The sequence below is a fragment of the Anabas testudineus genome, chromosome 8 (genome assembly GCF_900324465.2).
Source record: "Anabas testudineus chromosome 8, fAnaTes1.2, whole genome shotgun sequence".
Taxonomy (NCBI): Eukaryota; Metazoa; Chordata; class Actinopteri; order Anabantiformes; family Anabantidae; genus Anabas; species Anabas testudineus.
In genome coordinates this window covers 13,773,466-13,794,951 of record NC_046617.1, presented here as the reverse complement: position 1 = coordinate 13,794,951, position 21,486 = coordinate 13,773,466, and the positions used below count along the sequence as shown (strand labels likewise).

Genomic DNA, 21,486 nt, shown 5'->3' with positions numbered 1-21,486 from the left:
TGACTTTCTCTGCCATTTAATCACAGCACTTAACAATACTACATTTCCTGACCCACTACAGTATCAGTTTTTGTTATCAGCTTGCAATAATATAGACCACATAAATTTGCCCCTCGTTTTCGACCTACGAGCACTTTCTATTTTTGAATCACTGCTACAACTAGAGTGTCTTCACCATAAATTGTGGGATAAGATGTTTGTGGCCACTGGCAGAGGTTTTAAATTATGCAGGAAAGATTAGAAACAAGTCTACACATTCTACACATGATTAATTTTTTGATCAGAAGAAATAATAATTAACCGTCACCACTCGTATGGTGCTGATAAACCATTACCTGTGTGAGGTGAGATGTGCCTGTACGTAAGTTTCCAAGGGACTGCCACCCAAGGGTGAAACCAGAAACTAAAAGCACAGGCAACCTGCTTTCCTACCCCTGTGCTAAACCCCACCACAACCTCCACCAGCCCTCTCCTCAATCAGCCTCCGCTGCCCTAATCCAGTGTTTACATAAAACGCTGGGCAGTAATGATAGCCATGAGACCATGGACCACCCCATGTCCCTCCTTCCCAGCCTTCCACCGCTAACCCAAAGCTGTTTTCACAGGAGCCAAATACCTTAAATACATAATTAGCGGGGTCATTTGTGCAATGGGGGCCCCGGTGAGGGCATGGGCATGTCCGTGTGAGTTTGTGGGGGAAAGAGGGAGGATGAGGAGTATAGTGGGGGCAGGATATGAAGACGTAAGAAAGAGGCAGACAAAGACTTGCATTCATGGCTGTGGCCCCGGACAAACTTGGCTGTTGCCATCATCAAAGGCCCCCTCTGCCTTTCCTCAAAACCCAGAGGCCACAGGTTGAGGCAGAGAAGAGAAGCATAACCAATTCATTCCCAGGTCGTCAAATACTGATGCTTTGTCAAAGGTGCTCGCGTCTCATAGAGTTACACAGAGTTGGTGTCTGTATACTGATGCACAGGGTTTTCAAACAAAATGCAACTGTAATATTACATTTGTAACAGTAAGAAAAATATTATAAAATAACAAATCTTGTGTAAAACATTATTTATTATTTGGTTTCAGCATTTCAATCCAATCAATTGCAAAACTATTTTCACAGGCCAGAACCCTGCTGATGCACAACAGTGGTGCATCCCACAACCCAGATGTGAAATACATATCTACTTATCTCACTGTTATCTAACAATAGGCTGTTACAGCTAGCATTACTCTACAGCATATCGCACCTACCCCTGATGTTTCCATTATTAACGTGGACTAACAAGTTTACCTGTGACTCTGGATAGCTTGGCAGTAGCCAGGTGAAAGTGCTTTGTTCTGTAATCCAGCACACTGAACTTGAATTTTTGGTAACGCAAATAAGTACATAAATTAAAGTGCCACTGAATGTGTTTTTGCTGTACTTGTATTTTACTAGCAGCTTTGGTAAATTAGACAGTTTTGTAGTGTCTGTGGGGTTCTAAGTTTTATGTCTTATTCATCATAAATTATCAGATATTAATTATATATTACAGTACACATAAAGGATTCATTTAGAAGATTAAAGGTTCACCACACATTTTGCATCATCAGCAACATCCCCCATATAATCCCTGAACTCTGATCCGTTCAGTGTAGGTAGTCTAATCACAGTTTAGCCTCCTCAAGAGCCCAGAATTCCAGTCATCTATGTTTCACACCAGGAGGCCTCCTTTGTATTTTTCCACTGCACACACACTCAGAGACATTTCCACGCCCGTATACACACATGCACACACTCACAAGAGTCCATTCAGCAGCCCTTTTCACACCTTGTCTGCCTCCTCATCTCCCCCTGGCATTGTTTATGAAAGCATGTCCACTTAGTGCTGGCCTGTCTGCCCCTTCTTGCTGTGGTGCCGATTACCTACATCCTGAGGCCACTTCATTCCCTCTTTTCTCCATTTTTCTCCTCTGTCTCCATCCCCTTGCACTCTCACTCCTTCAGGGTATTCCCACCCCTCTCCCCTCTTCACCGTGACATATTGTTCTCTTTATCCTGCACAGTGAGTACACTGCACATGCCATACTGAGTCCCCAATCCTTACTTGAGCCTGCCCTCAATCCGTATGAATGAAGTTGTGATTGTCAAATTAAAAACAATAAAATCAATCAATCCTCTGCTCTTCCTTTTATCTTTACTTTATCCCCTGTTCCTCTGGCTTCCAGAGCTGCTGTCTCTCTGATCCTTTCTCTCTTTCATGTTTTGCCGTCTTTATCTGACTCCCTCCTGAGGTAATAAGCAGGGTGTATGGCTGGGAAGTGCAGACGAGAGGGACTTTCATGTCCTTTGGCCCAGGGATTAGGGTGAGCTGCTCGAGGAAAAGTAATAAAGCCCCCAGCACCTACCGTCTGCTCATGCTGGATCCTGGAATAAAGCCCAGCTCCTGCTCAGCCTGCAAGCCTGGAAAAGCTCACATTTCCTGTGTACACCACCGCCCTTACATCCAGCTTCTGTCCTGCTTCAAGCAGCAGTACAAGCACATGTGTACTCCATGCTTGTGAGGTCACGTTATCTATAGATCTTTTATTTTGCATATTATACCGTCTTCAGATTACAACCTGTTAGAAAGTGTGTTACTAGGGAGCAAGTATATTTTCCAGGTGCAAAATATTTCCTCTAACCTGGAGGGTTTATTGTCACTTTTCTCTGCTATATTGTCCAGTACAGTGCTGCTTAATACTTGATATTTACTTATCAATGTGTCTCATCTTGAGAACACTGCAAACAAATTACAGAACACTTTGATAAGCTGAAATATATTTATTGTTGAAAACATAAATATATAAATTATGATTATTGCTGTCTTTTTCCAATGGAAGCCCAAAATAAAAGTAATAAAGGCTTAGTGATAGCGTGAAGGCATTTTCTCTAATCAGATAGCTCTAAGCGTGGAACACTATCTTACACTGATGTAAATGTGACTGTGAAAGGTGATAAAACGTTAGCCTTTTAAATATAGCACCAGTCGACTGATGGTTAGTTAATTCAAAGATGGGCTATGTGTGTAAAAGTTGATGTTTACGGCTGAACAGTAGCTGACACAGTAATGTGTCAGTCAAACCTTTTTTCACTTGACTTTAACTTGACTTACTTCACAGTGCACAGTGACTCACTCTTTAGCCTTTGACTGTTAAAAAAAATGTCTTCCTCATTTAAACAGGGTGAGAGACGAGGATTGTTTTTGCACCCTGTTGGAAGGGCTACACATTCATCACTGTTATAAGAACTGGTAAGGAAGTAATTGTTTGTTTCATCAGGGCACGGGTTCAGTCCAGGACTGTTCTGTTTTCACGCCACCCCAGAGGACTCATCAACATCTGTCCTGATGGTATGTGGCTGCATAAGGCGTGAGCTCCTTCACAGGGTGGCGCAATCAGAGATTTGTTCTCCTGTCAACAGAGGAGTAAAGTCTGACTACACAAGGGGTCCATTCACGCACAGTTCGATTTGCTTTGCTCACTCATTCACTCTTTAAAGTGGACTTTGCCCTTCGCAAGCACAACATGTGCGCTTGTGAAGCAAACCGGGCGGGCATCATCCTTATCAATCTTAGAGTGATATGGATGAAAAATAGCCTTGTGGCAGGAAAAGTATGTGCGAGTGCACACACGCCCTGTCTATCCCGCCTCACATGTTAGCACACTAGAGTTGCTGTAAAATTTGTGTGTGCTTACGCGTGTACTCTAATGTGCTGTGTGCACATCTGATTTGTGTGAATTATCACATGTGTGAGAAGCTTATTTCACATGCCTGCGAAATAAGCTTCAGTGTGGTCACTCACCATGACTACATAATATTAAGCCACTCTGCCCCCACTGATACACCCCTGCATATGAGTGAACAAGCACTGCTTTCCCCTTCTCAATATATTTCACTTCTTGTCCACATTTCTGCCCCTTTTCCAATGGATTAAATACAAGCATTCATACCACAAAAGAATTAAACATAATTCTTGCTTGGATATAAGTAAGCATAATATATTTCATAACAAAAATAAAGCATCTTCCTGTAGTGACTCTCACATCTCCTCCTTGCACATACATCCAAACCATATACAAGACTTGACATCATTCAGATATACGGTAATATAATAAGAAACATGGATGACAAGAATAACAACAACTTTAAAAAATGACTGAGATTGTGACGCTGATGGTTACAAAGAACCTGACCACACAGAACTTTTGCACGTATCCAAAATTATACAAACATATTTTTAGTTCTTTCTTTTGTACTGGAAGAGACAGAAAGCAAACGTCCACATGTATAAATAGCTTTTAAGTAGCGGCGTATCTTCCGTTTTCATTTTAACTGTACATAGCAGGTGGGCAAAGTCATGACCGCATGGGGTCTCAGGGAAGATTTCCTCTTTACTCAGAGCAAACATCCAAAAACATAAAATGTTTGATTCTCCATAGAGAGTCTTTTAGAGGAAAAAAAAAACACACCTCCATAACTCAATTGTTTTCCTATTTCTCGCTTTCTTTCTTCCTGTGTATGCAAGGATCGTTTAAGCAGGGAAGGGCACTTTTATGTCGCCCAGCTGGAGCTCATCCACTGCTGTTCTGGAGTCTGAGCACCAGATTCCCACGAAGGCTTGATCCAACTGTTTCAGGGCAGTTTCAGTTGTGTGTCTTGTTCAAACAAAGTCTGTCAAAAAGTTCAACACAAATCCCTTTCATCATCTCCCTTCGGCCTCTTTCTGCCCTGCCCAGGCTCCACAGCATCTTTCTGTTTTCTTCTTAATCAGCACCAGGGTTCAGTCATCTGGGTAACTGGCAGAGGAAGTCATCATCACTGGTTATTGTTTATTCTAAAAGCACCTTTGGCATCTTATTAATTTTTTTCTGTAGTCTACTTTTCAGTCTCTTGTCTTTAAAGGAAAGTTGTGTTTGTTTTTTTATTAAATGAAGGTTGCATTTCGGCGGGGAAGAGGGCAAAGCAGGTCTCCTTTTGGTGGGATCCTCTATTTAGGTCCCTCCCACACTGAAGTTCCTTGTTCTGATTGGTCTCACCTCACATCCACTGTAGAAGACAGAGCAAAGTCTGTAATTAGTATCACAATTTTATAAACACAATGGATGTATTGACTTGTGAAGAACAAACTGCACTTTTGCATTTTATGCCCAACTGCATCAAATTCGTTCATGCAATTCACGACACACAACACACACAAGACCCACAAAGTTTTGAATCATGTTCCTCCAGATTTCATAAGAGAGTGATCAAATCAGTCCTCAACATGGCAGGTTGTATGTGTGTGTTACTATGTATGTGCACAAAATAAAGGGCAGAGAGCTGGGCAAGAAAACCTCTGATTACAACATTTTAACAAAAAATAAAAAACTTCTCTGACAGCTGAGAGAGAAACAATATCAGTGACGGATATTGAAAAGCAACAATAGAGAAAACGGTGTCTTCTACGAAGTGAACTATACACACAGTGGGTGGTGTCTTACTGTATAACACAACAAAAACAGTGCACACGACCACACACAATCCCAAAACAACGACACAAAGCAGATGTATGCAGTGTGCATGCTCAGCAGACCAACAAGATCAACATGCAGCATCGGGGCACACAGCATGTTACGCCTTAGCCCGCACTTTTCTCATACTGATTGGCTGTGACGTGATTGGTGACAGTGATTGGCAGGCCCTCTTTGCACCATGATTGGGCCAGTGCAGTGCCAAAAGGTGAGAGGACGCCGCGGAGCTAATGTCCTACCTGTTCCCTTCACAGCTCTCCAGTGGACTTTGGGTAATGAGAGCAACTTTATTATGTTGCCAATAAATCCTTGCTGGGCTTTAGCTTTTTAGGTTTCCTTTTTTTACCTTTAGCCCTACGAAGGCCTGAAAACACAAAGTCAGGAGGGGTGGATAGAATAGAGGGTTAACAGCAAGAAGCAGGGTTTATGATACAGAAAGAGGCACAACAGCCCTGGGACAGAAGCAGAAAGCGCAAAGATATGACACATTATAAATACTTCAGATGTCTTATCAGCACACTTCACAGTGCTTATCAGCTCTCAGGGAGAGGAAGGCCTTTGGACACCCTCCCTTAGCAGAAAGACTTGCATATACTTTCACACACATCCTGACCTAACAAGGCGCAAACGATTTACAGTTTTGCAATAGCACGCCATCTCACAGGTGTGTCTGTCTGTTTGGGAGCAATCAGGGGAAAAAAAGTCATCCAGTGCAAAGCCAAACAGCCAGACAGAGAGAGAAACTATCAGACAGACATGAGGAAGGCAGAAAAGCAAGGCATCACATGATGAGTGGCATGAGGATCAGGGTCATCAAACCCGGACCCCCAGAGTTATTTTTCTGCAAGAAGGCAAAGCCAAGACACTTGTTGTGATCAAGTCCAAAAACAGAGGTTCATATTTACCTGTTTCTGCATCTGAGTGTTCCACCACATGATGTTGTGATGTGCACACGCACTCCAGGTGGTCTTCTAACCGCACAAAGACCTCCTTCAGCTTGGGTTTCCTCCTTACGTACTCCACCTTGGCCACCTGAAGAGAGGAAGAAAGAAAAGATTAGCTACAGATCCAGCTCGCGCGCCGAGTGTTGTTGATGAATGCACACACTTGTAGCTCATCGGCTAGCATCAAGAGGCATAGCACTGTGACTGATGACTCTTTCATAAACTGATTCATTTTTTAAAAAAAGCCAGGCACTGCTTTGCCTTGTTGTGTTTGAAGTGTGACAGCAACATTCCTCAGACGCTGATGCATTAGGTTCCACTTGCTGTGTGCTCTATGGGCTGTTGATCAGGTGTGTAAATATTGAATGGAGTGTATGACCCTGTCCAAGCAAGCTCAAACAATGGAAGAAGGAGGGTAGAGGGGAGTGGTGTTCGCCCTAAGGCCCAGGGAAGCTTTACCCTGGCAGGAGAAGAGAGGCTGGGAGATCCCCCCCTATGCTAAAGGCCTGGAGCATCCACATCCAGACAGACAAACACCTAAACTCCAGTGCCTTGTCCTGACATGTAGGATAGTTTTAAGCCACATTAATATTTCTTCATGGGTTAGAGAAAGTGTTGCTTAACATGTACATGCAAGATATGCTGGGGGACCTCTACTGATACACTGAGATCCTCTCCTCTCTCCTCTCCACTATCCATTCAAATGCTACCATTGCATGTCATTAACTTTGTGTCTCTCTCTCTCTCTGTACTTTTCTGCAGGCATCCTGGGCCTTGGAGCTGTATATCTCCAGAGTCCAGTTATTGACCCTACGAACCTGCCCAATGTTTTTGCTGCTTGTTGTTGTTTTTTGTTGCCTACTGTTCTTTTTCCTTTCCTATTTTAATTCACCCCAACCGGTGGAGGCAGATGGCCTCCCACCCTGAGCCTGGTTCAGCTGGAGGTTTCTTACTCTAAAGGGAGTTTTTCCTCTCCACCGTTGCCTTGTGCTTGCTCAAATGGGGTTGTTGGGTTCTCTATATAATTCTGTATATACTTATACTGTAAGGTCTTAAACCTTAAATACTGTAAAGTGCCTTGAGATGACTTCTGTTGTGATTTGACACTATACATATAAAATTGAATTGAATATGCAGGTACCTCAGCACCTCAGGAATTCCTATAGTTTAGTGTAGTTAACATCCTCTCAAATAAACAAAACAGGGTTGACCTTTACTTCCCACCCATCAGCTCATTGAGAAGGGTTATGAATAGACTATATTGATTAAAGCTTAGATGGAGCCTGAATAGAGTCTGTTGTATGTAGGTTATGATGATCTTGTTATGTAACACAGGAGAGGTGGGCACATTTCCCCTCTGTGATCAGGGTGCTAAGGGCAGGTAACCTCCCCATCCACTACTGAAGGCCTGAATTACACTGTTTTGCAGTCACTATGAGGTATATATCTCACAGACAGAGGCCTAAAACTGATGATAGGCTCCCGTCTTCCAGCCTGTGATTGCAAGGCTGGCGCTCAGTGTTGAATTAGACACGCAAACAAACGAACACATAAATCCCTGTCTGATGAAACAAAGTATAATGTTGACATTCACACAGGGAGCGCTGCCTCATGTCAGTGTGTAACAATGGACGGAGGGTCATCTGGTGAGGCTAAACTGAGGCAGAAACAAATCAGGGACCAACAGCTTCACCAGCTGCTCCTGTGCCACTGTTTCTTTCTATGGAGAGAAAAGAAATAAGTGCGGGAGGGAAAATAGCATAAGCAAGCAGAGGAGGTATGCAGAGAGCAAACAGAAGACAATGGTGTCTGGGGCAGCATTGGTGTGTTTGCTGTTTTCAGGCCCTGACAGCGCGAGAGAGCAGTTGAAAGGCCTAGAGAGCACTGAAGGTTGACCATCACTCTCATTAGAGTAGAGGAGGGTGTGTGCATGTGTGTGTGCAAAAAGAGCGGGTCATTCAAGGTAAGGGAAGGAGGGACTGACCACAACCATGACTAGCATTAGATGGTATTCATGTGTTACCTATTAACATTTAGTTTCTGGGGCTGCCCACTAGGGATAATTATTACAAACACAGAAAGGACAGATAGAGAAGTTAGAAGATAGAAGATAGAGAGTAAGGTTTATTGTTATTGTTTATCGTTACCTATTAAAACTGACACAAATTTCCCAGAAAACCACAAAATTTGGGTAGGAGGGAGCGAAAGCTAGAGGTACAGCTGTATCTGCAGAGCTCTGTTGCCATTGCTTACAGGACCATCTACAGTATATTACTTCTCAATCAGCCTTTGCTCTGCCCATTTTGTCAACACTCTCTCTGTTTGTCCTTCTGTCTTGTTTCCTGTTTTTTGTCTTTTGGAGAAGTGTTGATACTACAGGAATTACAATCGTTACTCCTACAATTTTTCCATTTCATCCATTTTGAATTTTGCCCTGCTCCATTTTCAGCCACTTCTTCACTTCTATACAAAGACCAGCTTCCTATCCAGAGTCAATGACTTCTCACATAAAACATACATCAGAAGGAGACCCCCATGCTATGACAAGGGGCCCCACACATATTTATCAAACTGCTTTAAACTCCACAGAAAGCCGGGGCCCTGAGAAAACGTCCCCTGAGTGGCTGTGGAATGATATTCGAGAGGCGTGGGGTGAGATAGGGGCTCTGGGAAGTCCCCCCCTTGGCTTCTCCGCAGTGTGAAGCTGATTGTCCCATTTGGGTTAATTGGGAATTCCCTAAACACGAAGCACTGATGAGAGCATGATGGAAGGGAAAGTTTTACTCTGGTCTTCCAAAGAAAACACAAAACAGGGATGTAGATGTGCACCATGGGGGATCATGAACTGGAACAGAGACAGAATCAAGCAAAAATAAATAAAAATGTATGTGTGTGTTTGTAGAATGGAGGAGTGAAAAGAGGCAGGGTGGGGTGGTAATTCATCTGTCAGAAGGGAAATTAGGCAAAGGAAACACTTTGAGCTTGTTCCCTGGGGGAAAAAAGAGCTTTTGTTGAGATGCTACCATTACGGTCAACTGGAGGAGAGGTGGGAAAAGTTCTAGAGAGGAGGGATGTGAAAAAAAGTCTTTAGTGTCTCCATCTGACTGTTTTCCAAAATCAAAGAAAGGAAAAACTGACTCGCAGAAAAAAGGCAAGATGAACTGCAGAGGAAGAGAGCAAACCACAGAAGACAGACTGAGCATCAGACAAAGACAGGCTAGACAACCTGCTGCTGCCCACAACACACACACAGAGAAAAACACACACTCAGGGCAGTGGGTGGAAGGGGTTATCACAGGCAGTGTGTGGAGAAAAGAGGAAACAAGGAGTGCATTTATCATGTTGCTCACAGGATAGTAATGCCATAAAAAAAACACCTCTCTCACACACACACATCAGTGTATCACCAGATGTGAAAGTCTATGTGCTCCTGACTGCATCGTGTGCAGTGCCTCCTTTCTCTGCATAAAGCAGAAGAATCTCTATAAAATATCAAATATCAAAGTATTCCCAGATAAATAAGACTAAGACTGACACAGGGATAAAATTAGAGAGTGGGAGATGGTTCTGTTGCGGTAGAGAGACAGAAAGAGCGAGGAGGGAGTGAACAACTATTTCATATAACAGACAATCAGACTCCAAGACTGAGGGGGGACTTCTGAGAGGAGAAGAGAGGTGGAGGAGGAGGAGGATGAAGTCAGAGGGGAAGAGCGAAAGGGAGGATAGGAAAGGAGGAGTGAAAGAAAATACAGAAATGAAGTAAAATATGATTAAAATAAGGCTGCTACTTTTCCTGTTTCAGCTGATGCTTTCCAGCCGGTGCGGCAGTAGCCAAACTCTTTGGCTTCTGACTTGGTTGGGAAGCTCTCATGGTCTCTGACCTGCCCCACCACCCCTGTCGTGCACACCACACACGTTTATATACACACACAAACTCGCTCACCCTTCTTCATTTAGTAAGAGAGCTGAGTGAATCAAAGGGAAAATAATTCACAGCTGCAGGGGACTTCAAACAGGGAGGCCCCTCATTTCCATCCACCCCCTCCTCACGTAATCCACAGGACCCTTCAGATGATCATAAATCACACTCACTGTATCACCGTCATACTGTCTTTTATTTATGAAACACCCCGTAAATCAGCATCCCGCACAACTACAGCTACTGCTTCCCCCAACACCCAGGTCTGACCCAAGGCCTCTAAGGTAACCAGGATTGTGTGTGTTTGCGTGTAAGGATCGAAGCCGGGGGCCAGCGCAGGGAGATGTGTGGACCCCCACACTCAGCACTGTGGCTACATCCGCCTGGCCTCTGTCAGCCTCCACTTTGATCCCACAGCCATCAACACTTCATTAGTCTGCGGCCCATCTTCCTCTTGCTGCCGCTTCACTCAAATGGCCTTGTCCCTTCACTGTGGTGGGGGAGTTCAAGTAGCCTAGCGAGGAGCGTTCTCTCCTTCAAACACACACGAATTGATTCCTTCTTGGGTTTACACAGATGTGCGCTGACGACCCTGTCTGACCTCCGCAAAATATGCCATCAAAAGTTTCTAGCTACTGAAGTAAATTAAATGAGAGAAACTGAACTATGTTGTGGATTAGATAGATGATGGCACCTCGTGCTTCTATTTTTACAGTTTTGGCAACGCTCTAAATAAATGAGTTCAAAAATGCCATTCACAGCAGAAAACACTGTAATTTAGTATTTTTTGAATTAACTTTGTGGAACCCAGGGCTATAATTAGCAGCTCATTTCTGCACTCACTGTATTTTTCTTTTTTCATTATAATGTGAAGCACTTTATGAATTGCTCTTATTGCCCTGATTTTCTGAATTACCTTAATTATACAACAATTAAAATCACATAGATATTATATTATGTGATGTGTGGGATATTTTCTGTATCTACATGCATCTGAATGAAGAAGCATGATATAATAAACTTACAGGCTTAATGGACTGTAGATAGTTAATGAATGAGACGGTGAGTGACATCTCTATTCTTTCCCTTTCATGCCATACAGTATTTACTCAGCCCTATTAGAAAAACAAACAGAGAGGCACTTTTATTAAAAAAAAACAGACAATCTAAAGCGCTAATGTGCAAAACAATGCAATTGCATGCTGCAATCACTATATAAACTCTCACTCTATCCCACACACACACACCTTTTATACTATCTCCTCAGTCCTGCCTGTCCAAAATCACCTGCTGATTAATGGCAAGAGAGTCCATCTAGCATCTAGCAATCGTTGGGGCCAAAAACACTGAGAAAACACAGAAATACGGGACACAGCTGCAGCTGTCAGCAGACAGAGAGAAAAAAATATGAAGAAGAACAGAAATACAGTAGGGATGATGAGAAGAGGTGAAAACAATAATAAAACATGAATAGATGAAAGATTGATAAAGGTTTTCATCTTATCATCAAAAGAGCTATTTTTCATTATTGTCATGTTCTGCTGCATCTAGATTAATACATCTCTAAGAATATTACAGTGCAACCACAATGAAAGTGGCAAAAGTGTTCAGAGATAAAACAACCAAAAGCAAATGAGACAGTAAAAGAAGAAATGCAAAGGAATCACTTTGATGGAAAAGAACGTGGAGAGCCAAGATGCTGGGATAGGGGGGGAATGAATGTGGTGTCACTGAAAGTGCAAAAGAAGGTGGGGGTGAAGGAGGAGTTAAAGGAATGCTGGGAAGATAGACTCTGAATATATAAAAACATTTTCTCATTAAGAATTCTGTTTGCCTACATGTCTCTCAAACCTTTCTGCTTCAGTTTCTCTTTCCATCTCTCACACTCTCTGACTTAATCTCTTTCAAATACTGCACTATCTCCGAATGGCTGGCAGCATGCTTATCTTTACACCTCTCTCCTTTACAGCATCTTCTCCGTGCCAAGGCATGCAGACAACACAAAAACAACTATTTAATGCAACCTACATGCACACACGATGTCAGAGGCGGACTTTATCACAGTAATAGTGCAAAGTGTTAAAAGAGTGCATAAGAATGAGACGCAAAAAAAAAGGAAAAGAGTGACTTTAGGATCTGCCCCTTCTCCTCCCTTAGGCACATCCTATTTAAAGTTTTCTTTTTTATTACCCCACTACTGAACAGGACAAGCTTGTACAGTACAGGGCCTGTATAGACCCGCTCTCTTTTTTGGGTCCATACCATGAAAAAGGAAAGAGGGAGAGAAAGAGAACAGAGGAAATAAATAAATAAATGTGCAATTTGGACAAATGCATAGTGGCATGAGATGGAAAGAAACACAGTAAATGTGTTCTTTTCCCATCCTTGGCAAGTAGAAAGAAAACAAGTCAGGCCCCGGGTAGACGTGCAACATTTTTAGCTTCCTAATAACTAAAATGAAAAGCACAAACTGAACCCCTATTCGGACTAACTGCTGAGAGGATGGAGGGGAAAAAAAACTTGGCACGAGACAATGTTTCACACACACAATGTAGTGAATGTCTCTTGACTGTAGCGAGCCCTGACAGATGACCTTTCCACTGATACAACGCCCGTCAGCCCCCCTCACACCCGGCTGAAACCACACGGAAAAATGGCCCCTGTGAAACCCCGCCCACCTTGCCTGGAGGTCCCTCTCCAGCCTGTGTGCTCATTTTGTCCTCAAGTGTCATGAGGGGGACACGGCCATAAGTCGCATGGATCACGGCATTCCAGGAATAGCTGAATCAAGCCTTAGAGTGACTTGTCCACCAGCGTCAGTGTTTCTCCACCCGTCTTCATCACTGTGATCACAGACAGAGCTCCCATTGAGGTTGTCAGACACCAACTGTCTGGCAGACGGAGAGACAGACGAGTTGCGTGCAGACAGATAGATACACAGAGTGTGCTGTATATCAGAGCTTGACTCTTGCTATGAGTCAGCATTTCTGATCATAAACTCTGTGCCCTGGATGCAGTGTCCTGTCACCTACAATGGCTGCACAGAGACTACAAGAGGGTCAGAGCCAATGCCCTCCTATCCATACTGAAATTCCCTTGACCCATGCCAGTGTGGCAGGGGTAAGGAGGCAGCAGCAACTTGGGTTGGTATTTGTTTTATTACTCTGCTTGGCCATTGAGGCGGCATCTTTAAAGCCCTGTATGAGGAGCAGGGGGGAAGCAACATGCCAGTACCCATGGCCAGGCAAGATCGCAATGATTAAAGAGAAGCGACAATAGAGTGCAGAGATAGACTCAAAGAGAAACACAAACACAGTGTTCCAGGCTATCCTGTTTATGCCCCAGTTGTCTCTTGCTCTTACAGAACAGAGCACATAACTCCCATACCTCCAAATAGAGCTATGCACCAGCTAACAAGCCGTAGTGTAAATATAACAGAAATACAACTCAGCTCCAGCCACGGTGTCTCCTGTGATCCTGCACAGAAGGACATGTTTTTAAGTAACCAATGCCAAACAGTGCAATACCCTTCAATCCTTCTCTGTTTCTCTTTGTCACCTTGTCTCCTCCAGGCTCCCTGCTTCCAGAAAAGACAAAAAAGCCCAAACAAACAGAGAGCGGAGGAAAGGTTGTTCAGTGGCCGGTGACACTCAGACATTCTCAAGATACAGGAGACTCTTTCTCTCGCTCTCTTGCTCTGTCTTATATCTGGCAGGAACATCCCTCTCTTCAACAGATGTCCTGGCTAAAAGTGCCAACAACCCTCCCTCCCTCCCTGTCCTCTCTCTCTCCTTCTCTTAATGCCTCCTGCTGTCCTGGCACAGGGACCCTGGCCCCTCGCCAAGCGCGGGATGGAGTGAGGAGAAGAGAGGGTGGTGATCGGATGAAATGGAGAGCGGGGGGTGGCAGCTGGGGGGGCATGGGAGGAAAGGTGGCCACTACTTTAGTTGAAGAGGAGAAGGGTAAGCTAGGAAAGCCAGTTCTCCTATGTGATTTACTTACCTGTACTACTGTAAGGATCTGGAGTGAGTGTGTGTGGATACAGGCATGCTTTTTTCAGTCAACTAACTTGCAGACTGTCTTACCTTAACTGTGCGGTGGTGCTTGCGGGATGGGTGACAGCGCATGTTGCTGGTGTTGCAGCAGCCCGTGCAGCGCTTCACCTCCACACAGGGCGGCCATATCAGGAAGTTGGCAGACGTGGGATCCACCTGACTCCTGGGGATCTCATAGATCACCGTCCGTGTCTTACACACCGCCGGGACCGCCTCCTCTACTGCAAGAGAGAGAGGGAAGAGTCGAGTTAAAGTATTTGGTCTGCATGAATGTTCAGTGACACATTTTCCGAATGCGTGCTAATGTATTATTGTAATCTGTCCATCTCACTCCAGCTGTTTCATGCTTTCCATCACTGCTCATTATGTGATGACTTACTTGATGTGTGAGCTGTTTGTCTTACCTCATATCACACCCAAACTCTTAAAGTTATTAAGAATACAAGCTATCCCAAGTGTTGATCTTATATTAGGAGATCTAAGGAGCTTTGGGATCAAGCTGGTGAGACAGGCATCAGGACTGGGACAGAAAGTCTTAATGCTCTCCAGTGGGAAATCTAGTAATGGTCTTTGAACATCTTGGCAATACTGAACAGAGGAAGCATTAATTTCAGATTTAATGCACTGACAGGCACTCAACCTAAAGAGGGTGTTATAGTAAGATGCCATTATGTCGTAAAGATGATATGTGCATCATATACAGAACATGACAGCCTTTGTAGACAGCTGCCAAAATATACTGTTTACTTTATGATACGCACCACATGCATGAAATATGACCAGTTTATCGTGCATGGCTTTAAATGCTGCGCTGCTGGGAGAGATGTAAAGAACACGCAGCCAGTCTTAACACACAGAGCACACACTACATGGTAATCTCCACGCCTCGATCAGATATCGTACGGCATGGCGTTTTATGAAGAAATCTGACTGAGAGCCGAGGCGAGCTGCAACTTGAACCCTGAATGTCTGGAATTTCCACGCTCTAGGATATATTTCTCTCCTGACGCGTGTGTCTTAGATCTGCAAGCATCTGGCCAATTAAAAGGTTTCATGTCAGACGTCCTTTTTAAACTCACACGCCAGACTCGTTTCTCATGATGCCCTGATTGCCATAAATACTAGGTAGATGTCTTCATTAGGGTGGCTGTTATCCACAAAATGCAATATAAAAACCACTAACTATTAACTTTGTTTGAAATTAGTGTAAAGTGATGGGTTTCATCTCCTGGGAAGAACTCATACTGAATGATAGGGGGGATATTTATGACAAATGTTATTTTTAGGGCATTATAACACTGTACTGTAAGTTGTTGTGCCAAGTTGTCATGTATATAGAGTCAGGTATCATGATGCAACCCCTGAGGTGTACAGTGTATAGCATATTCTGTAGTATTCATTTAGTCTTACCAATGCTCCTCTTCCGTCGGGTGTGCAGATGGGAGCTCTTCAGGTCATTGTAGTAACCTTGATGATGAGAGTGATTCTTATGGTGAGTTTGGTGGTGGTGGCGGCGCTTGGGCTCCTCGATGACATCATTTCCCGTACCTCATCAAAACAGAAGGCATCCGATGTAATAATGTCACACAGAGAAGAAGCAAACACAAACACGAAAAGCTTATTCAACCAATAAACCAACTATGAGTCTGTAACCGCCGCTGCAGCTTCAACAGCACTGAATGACTGTGGTGGGTGGCTTGCTGGGCCTCACCAGCAGCCTGTATGTGACCCACTGTTGATGTTTTATATACTCTCTCCACAACAAAGAATGTGTTGGTTAGTCACATGACCATAATGAGATGGTAACTTCCAACTGGTTTCTAGCGCTATATGCAACACATGCTGTGACTCCCTGAAGGCTAAGGGTTCCCTCAAACATGTTGGCTGGCAAGCAGGGTGACTACTGATGATGTCACGCAGTAAGGTAAACAGTCCAGAGTATGTACAGGCCCGAGGCAGAGTTTTACCCAGACCTCTGTGTAACAGTAAGCTTTGTGTGTCAGCCTTAGTCACTCATTTGGCTGAACTTTCCCAGCAGCAATAAAGTCAGCAGCTCCTTCAAAAGCAACCAGCTTTCACAGACACACAACGATCTAAAGTGGTCATTTGACAGGTGGTACTCAGCCGCCATTACCCCTGGTCCTAATTAGTGGTTTCATGTCTCTCATTTACCTGAAAATATTTGCTTTCTCAATCACTCAGTGCCTTGGAAAAGTACATGTTCTGTTGTGCTGCAATGTTAGTTTCTTAAATCTCCCTCACTACAGTCTAATATAGCCAGCTCAGCTTATTCACAGTCATGGTCATCTGATAAAGCTGGCTTGTTTTGGTCCACACCCAGAATATGAGGTGGATTACAGAAGAGTGCCAGAGCAGCAATAAAACGATAAAGCTTGTTCACAGCATACTGCCCTTTCCTAAAGAACAGAGTCTGAGAGTGTTTGCGAAGTGGGTGGGTCTACGTGTCTGTAGGTACAGCATACCCACCCACCTTGCTAACACAATCCTACACCTGTACACTTAACATAAACATACTTAAACCCAATGTACACCAGCACAACAAAGCTTAGCCGTGGGCAAACACATTCCACTCATCCTGCTCCTTTGTGCACTGACCAGATTCACCTGAAGGGATTTCCTCTACCTACACTTGGTACTGGTTTTGAATGCCTTCTTTTTCCAGGTTTGTGAGGTGTCAGTGCTAATATTGTTCCTTAACCTCAGTAAGAGTTAAGGGAATTCCCCTCTATCCTGTCATGTAGTTCATCCAACAGCCAGTGACAGAAAGGTCCATAGAGTGGAAATGCTCACTGCAGCTGAGGTTTGGAGTTTAGCAATGGACTGACTCCTACGTCATATACATTCTCCACTCTATGATGTGCTGATACACACTGTCTGCAGAACTGATTGCAACAGTCTGTGTCAGAGCTGACAGCCGAAAGAGAGGGAGGATCTAAAGTCTTTTACAGACTGCAGAGTCAATTTTAGCACAATAGATTTACTTTTCTGTTGTTTTTTAGTTTACACAAACAGGAGGAATCAGAAAAACAGAAAAGTGGACACAGGGAAAAAGTAGGGAGAAAGGTTTGTTTTTCTGTTGACTCCAGGTGAATAAGTAATGACATGCCTAGAGTACTGTCAAACAGAGACACGAGAAAAGACCAGACCAGACAGTTTGTAATCATGAATCACCCTTGCATGACTTCTAAATGATTTCTTCCATTAGCTCCCTCCCATTACTCCTCTGCTCTTTTTTCTCCCCCTACATGTTGTTGACTTGTCATAATAAGTAATAGGTGTCTCAACAATTCTCACTCTTTTCTCTCCGCCACGTTTTACATGGGTGAGTTGACAAGTATTAGTGTGGGTCATACGGGCAGCAGATCCTCCCTCTGAAAAGCACTTAGGAAACACAATAACCCTGTTTTTGAGATTGTTCAGGTTCATAGGAAAAGCTGCCAAGTACACAGGAGGTAAACACGCTGCCAGCTTGTCAGAAACAGAGCAGATTGCAATATTCAGCCTGTCTGGGTGAAGCATAACAGGAATACAACCTCCAAGTTTTTTGCTCCCTCCTCCACCTTTGCCCTGCACCAAGAGTCAGGTTCTCTTGCCTGTCAAAGTCCTTCACTGAGAGAGATAAGAGCAGGCAGGCAGGAGGGGACGCCTAAAGAGGGAGGCAAGGCTAAAGAAGAGGAAAAGAAAAGACAGGAGCACCTCAGGACCCAAACACCAGACTTTAGTGAAGTCATCTATTAGTCAGACGCTATCCCGGCAAGACATGTGCACATAGACAATCCAAAACAAATGCAAGCCTGCATCAACCGATGCAGCAATAATAATAGCAGCTGAATTTTAAAGTCATTCCTCCAGAGATCTCACATTGTCATAACTGTGCCATAAGGAGAAACAACACAAAACAACCTCTGACTAGATCAATAAAATGACAAAATGACTGTCCTACATCATGTGTGAGAGCTTCCAGGTGCCAAAGTGCTATACAACCTTACAGATATTAACGAAACCATCGTAGCCTTCACCCTCCCTTTCCCCTCGTTGACATGTTAAGCCGTGTACAATTCATCCTATACTGGTAGCTTTAGTATCCTAGCCATCTGCAACAAAAGCTCTGAAAATACCCCTCTAGCTGGCGTCAAAGGTCTTTTAATGGGCTGGCCAGGGCCGCCAAGCTGGCCGTCAGACAGATTTATGTCCTCGTAATAATAATCAGCCTACTTCTGTTACCCTGCAAAACATTCCTCTGTTTGAAGAAAGACATGTTAATTCAATTATAAACACCTCTTCTCATGCTAGAGGCACTCCAGGGATCTATTCTGGGCTCAGAAGAAAGTGGGAAGATCACTGTTGTTGAGTGCACATTGACTTGATTGTTAAATAATAAATTAAACACACTAATGATGTGGGGCCACATCAGTCCTAATTGATATGTCCATCAGAAAAGCAGTGATGTGGTTATATAGAAGACTACCTGAGGGAAAGACTAGTTTTAATGTTTAGGCTGAATGTAAGTTTGGAGGTTGCTAATGAGCTATGACCAGTAGCATCCAACATCTAGGGGCTACTACAGCAGATTCTGTAATTACTATTTCCATTGACAAATATTTAGAGGAGAGCCTTGAGTTTGATATATGGCTGCAGCCTGTGTAAATAAAGGCTCGTGTGAAGGCAAACAGCTTCTTCTAGTGCACCCCTGTAACTCAATCTGAGACAGACTGGTCCCTGAAGGCAGAAGATACAGCAACTCAGAGAACCTGGAGCAGAAGAAATCCACCTGAGTTGCTGTCCCTGTTAACAGGTTTCCTGTAAGGCCAGCCAGAAAGAATGTGGACAAATAAATGCTTGCCAGTGAAAGTCCACCTTAACACGCGTGTACAGTAAATGCACCTATCATACTTTAAGGACTACACTTGGCAGCTTCCCTTTGGTGCACACATGCCTTGGCAGTTTCAGAGTGCGCAGTCAATGGCACGTCTTTTGAGCTTAGATTTAGGAGGCTGTTTTAGCACCACCCTGCACTATGTGCTATGACATCAACAATAGCAATCTTACATGTGAACAACAAGGTCATTATGATTACAAAATACAGCTCTGGTGATAAAAAAGAAAGTAGGTATCAAGAGGCAGAATTTACCTACGGAGTCAATCTCCAGTAGCCGCTGGAGGTCGCTGATGCTGTGGATTTCGCTGTGGGACAACCTGTCTATCAGCTCCTGGGGAAACTCCACTTCCTTCAGGGGGCGGAGGGCACAGAAATCAAACAAGAGAGGAAAGTTAGAGAAGTGTCGGGTCAGTGGCAAAACGTTGTGTAATTATTTGTCTATAGAAATAAACGCGATGGGTTTAAAACAGCCTCCGGTAAAAGATCAGCACTGGAACAACTTTGCAACTAGGTGCCAACATGAAGAAACAGTGGCGCTGAAGCCTTTTAAAACAAAGCAATTTAAGTTTAATTTGTAAAGCACCAGTTGCATGACTGAGGGATAATAACATTTTCATTTGAGTATTCTATAGGAATAAAGACTAAGCGCTTTTACAAGAGTATTAGATTATTTCCATTAACTGGGAAGCCTAATATAAAAATATGATAACCACTATTAAATGTAGATGCTGAATTGTTATATTGCTGATCTTGTTCCTCCTCAGGCGAGTGAAACAACAGAAACCCCTCTGTTTTCTAGTGGAGTTGTGTGACCAGAAGCTCGCCACACTTTGCACTTGTTGCGGTCCTGCGATGCCTGAAGTTGATGAAACCATGCAGCCTTACAGGAACAGTGGCTATTTATATCACCCAGACCGGTTCCCATGAAAGCGCTTAGCCCCACCAAAACGTTTGCCCACTTGGCTCGGGCTACAAACAGATTTGGCACAAAAGCCAAAAATAACTCCAATATGCGTTCAAGTGCAGACGCGATTCTGGTTCTCACAACTTCGAAGTTACAGCTCCACATGGTAACTGGAGCTGTTGAGCTGTTTGTTCATTCTCAAAATGAATTCAAATATTAACAGTGTTCTTAAAATAGCCTCTTAGGCCCGTATTTACTTACGCAAACAGGGGGAAAATAGATTAATTAAAATGAAGAACTGCTTTAAATTATGTAGTCTGTGTGTTTATAATCTAGTCTTCCAGTCTAATTACAGGCTTTAGTTCAGGCTTTTTCTTTCTCAGGGCATCAAGTTCTGGCGTAGTGTGTAGGTGCTTGAGAAATGCGCGCTCTGTGGCACCGTGCACCCTCACAGGATAAGAACCCGCACCACTGTCTATGACTTGGGGGCCAGAGGGACACAGTCTCTTCGGCCCCCAATGCGTCTCTGACTGCGCAGAGTCCCGGTAACTTTACCTCAGCGGTGACCAGCAGAAGGTACGTCGTCCACAGCAGGATGTAACAAAGTGCGGCTCTCATCTCCCTTTAATTTAGAATGAACCCCAAACAAGAAAAAGGTGCTGTTCTCTAGGAGCCGCAGTGTCGCTCCTGGCCCCAGAGGATCCACAACCATCCCCTCACGGAGAGAAACCGGGATGTCAGAGCTGCTCAGCGGGCTCAGTCAGACTCCGTGCTGCACTTGCCTGTAACGCTGAAAAAAGCTAAAGAGGCTGGAAGTTGGCTCTTGTTATTCACACTGGACTGCGTCCTCTTGAACGAGCTCTGTGCGGCAGCTCGACATAGCTCCTCGGGCGCAAGTGGGGCAGTCCCAAGAGACAACTCAGACACACGTTGCACTTGTCCTTCACCCCCTAACAAACAGGCTTCAAACTTTAGCTCAAAATACTGAAATGTCGAGCAACAATTGCGAAGAATGTTTAAATAACACAGAATTACGCACGACTATTTTTCAATAACAGCACTTAATAGTCCTAAAAGAATATAATCCAAACGAACAGATCCTCTCTGAAAATCACAAGGGAGAAAGTTGTCCGTGCTGTGCTATCCAGAGCCTGTCTTGCAGCAGTCTGCACAGCTCCTTGACTGTGCGGGACTCTGAAGTGAATGAACTCAGAGCGCTTCTGAGCGGCTGGATA

At 43.9% G+C, this 21,486-nt stretch overlaps 1 protein-coding gene across 2 annotated transcripts; it reads right to left on the bottom strand.

The window, feature by feature from the left end:
* Positions 1–2,859: 2,859 nt before the first annotated feature.
* pdgfab (platelet-derived growth factor alpha polypeptide b) lies at positions 2,860–21,438 on the bottom strand. Of its 2 annotated transcripts, XR_003298720.1 has the most exons (7): positions 20,807–21,438; positions 19,600–19,696; positions 15,858–15,995; positions 14,478–14,668; positions 6,435–6,561; positions 5,769–5,893; positions 2,860–5,065 (listed from the first exon to the last, which is right to left on the bottom strand). XR_003298720.1 is itself a non-coding variant. In XM_026358450.1 (6 exons), the coding sequence occupies exons 1-6, from the start codon at positions 20,867–20,869 to the stop codon at positions 5,052–5,054; spliced, it is 630 nt and encodes a 209-aa protein (XP_026214235.1). In that variant the 5' UTR covers positions 20,870–21,438; the 3' UTR covers positions 2,860–5,051. The 2 variants fall into 2 exon arrangements, 1 of the variants encoding a protein (XP_026214235.1); XM_026358450.1 differs by lacking the exon at positions 5,769–5,893.
* Between the last annotated feature and the right edge of the window lie 48 nt (positions 21,439–21,486).

What these genes read in the sequence shown, in the direction of transcription:
- pdgfab (XM_026358450.1), bottom strand. Translation starts at nt 20,869, where the DNA reads ATGAGAGCCGCACTTTGTTACATCCTGCTGTGGACGACGTACCTTCTG. An exon ending in ACTGGAGATTGACTCCGTAG is followed by an intron (nt 15,996 to 19,599) that starts GTAAATTCTGCC and finishes TGTTTTGATGAG; the next exon opens with GTACGGGAAATGATGTCATC. An exon ending in CCGACGGAAGAGGAGCATTG is followed by an intron (nt 14,669 to 15,857) that starts GTAAGACTAAAT and finishes TCTCTCTTGCAG; the next exon opens with TAGAGGAGGCGGTCCCGGCG.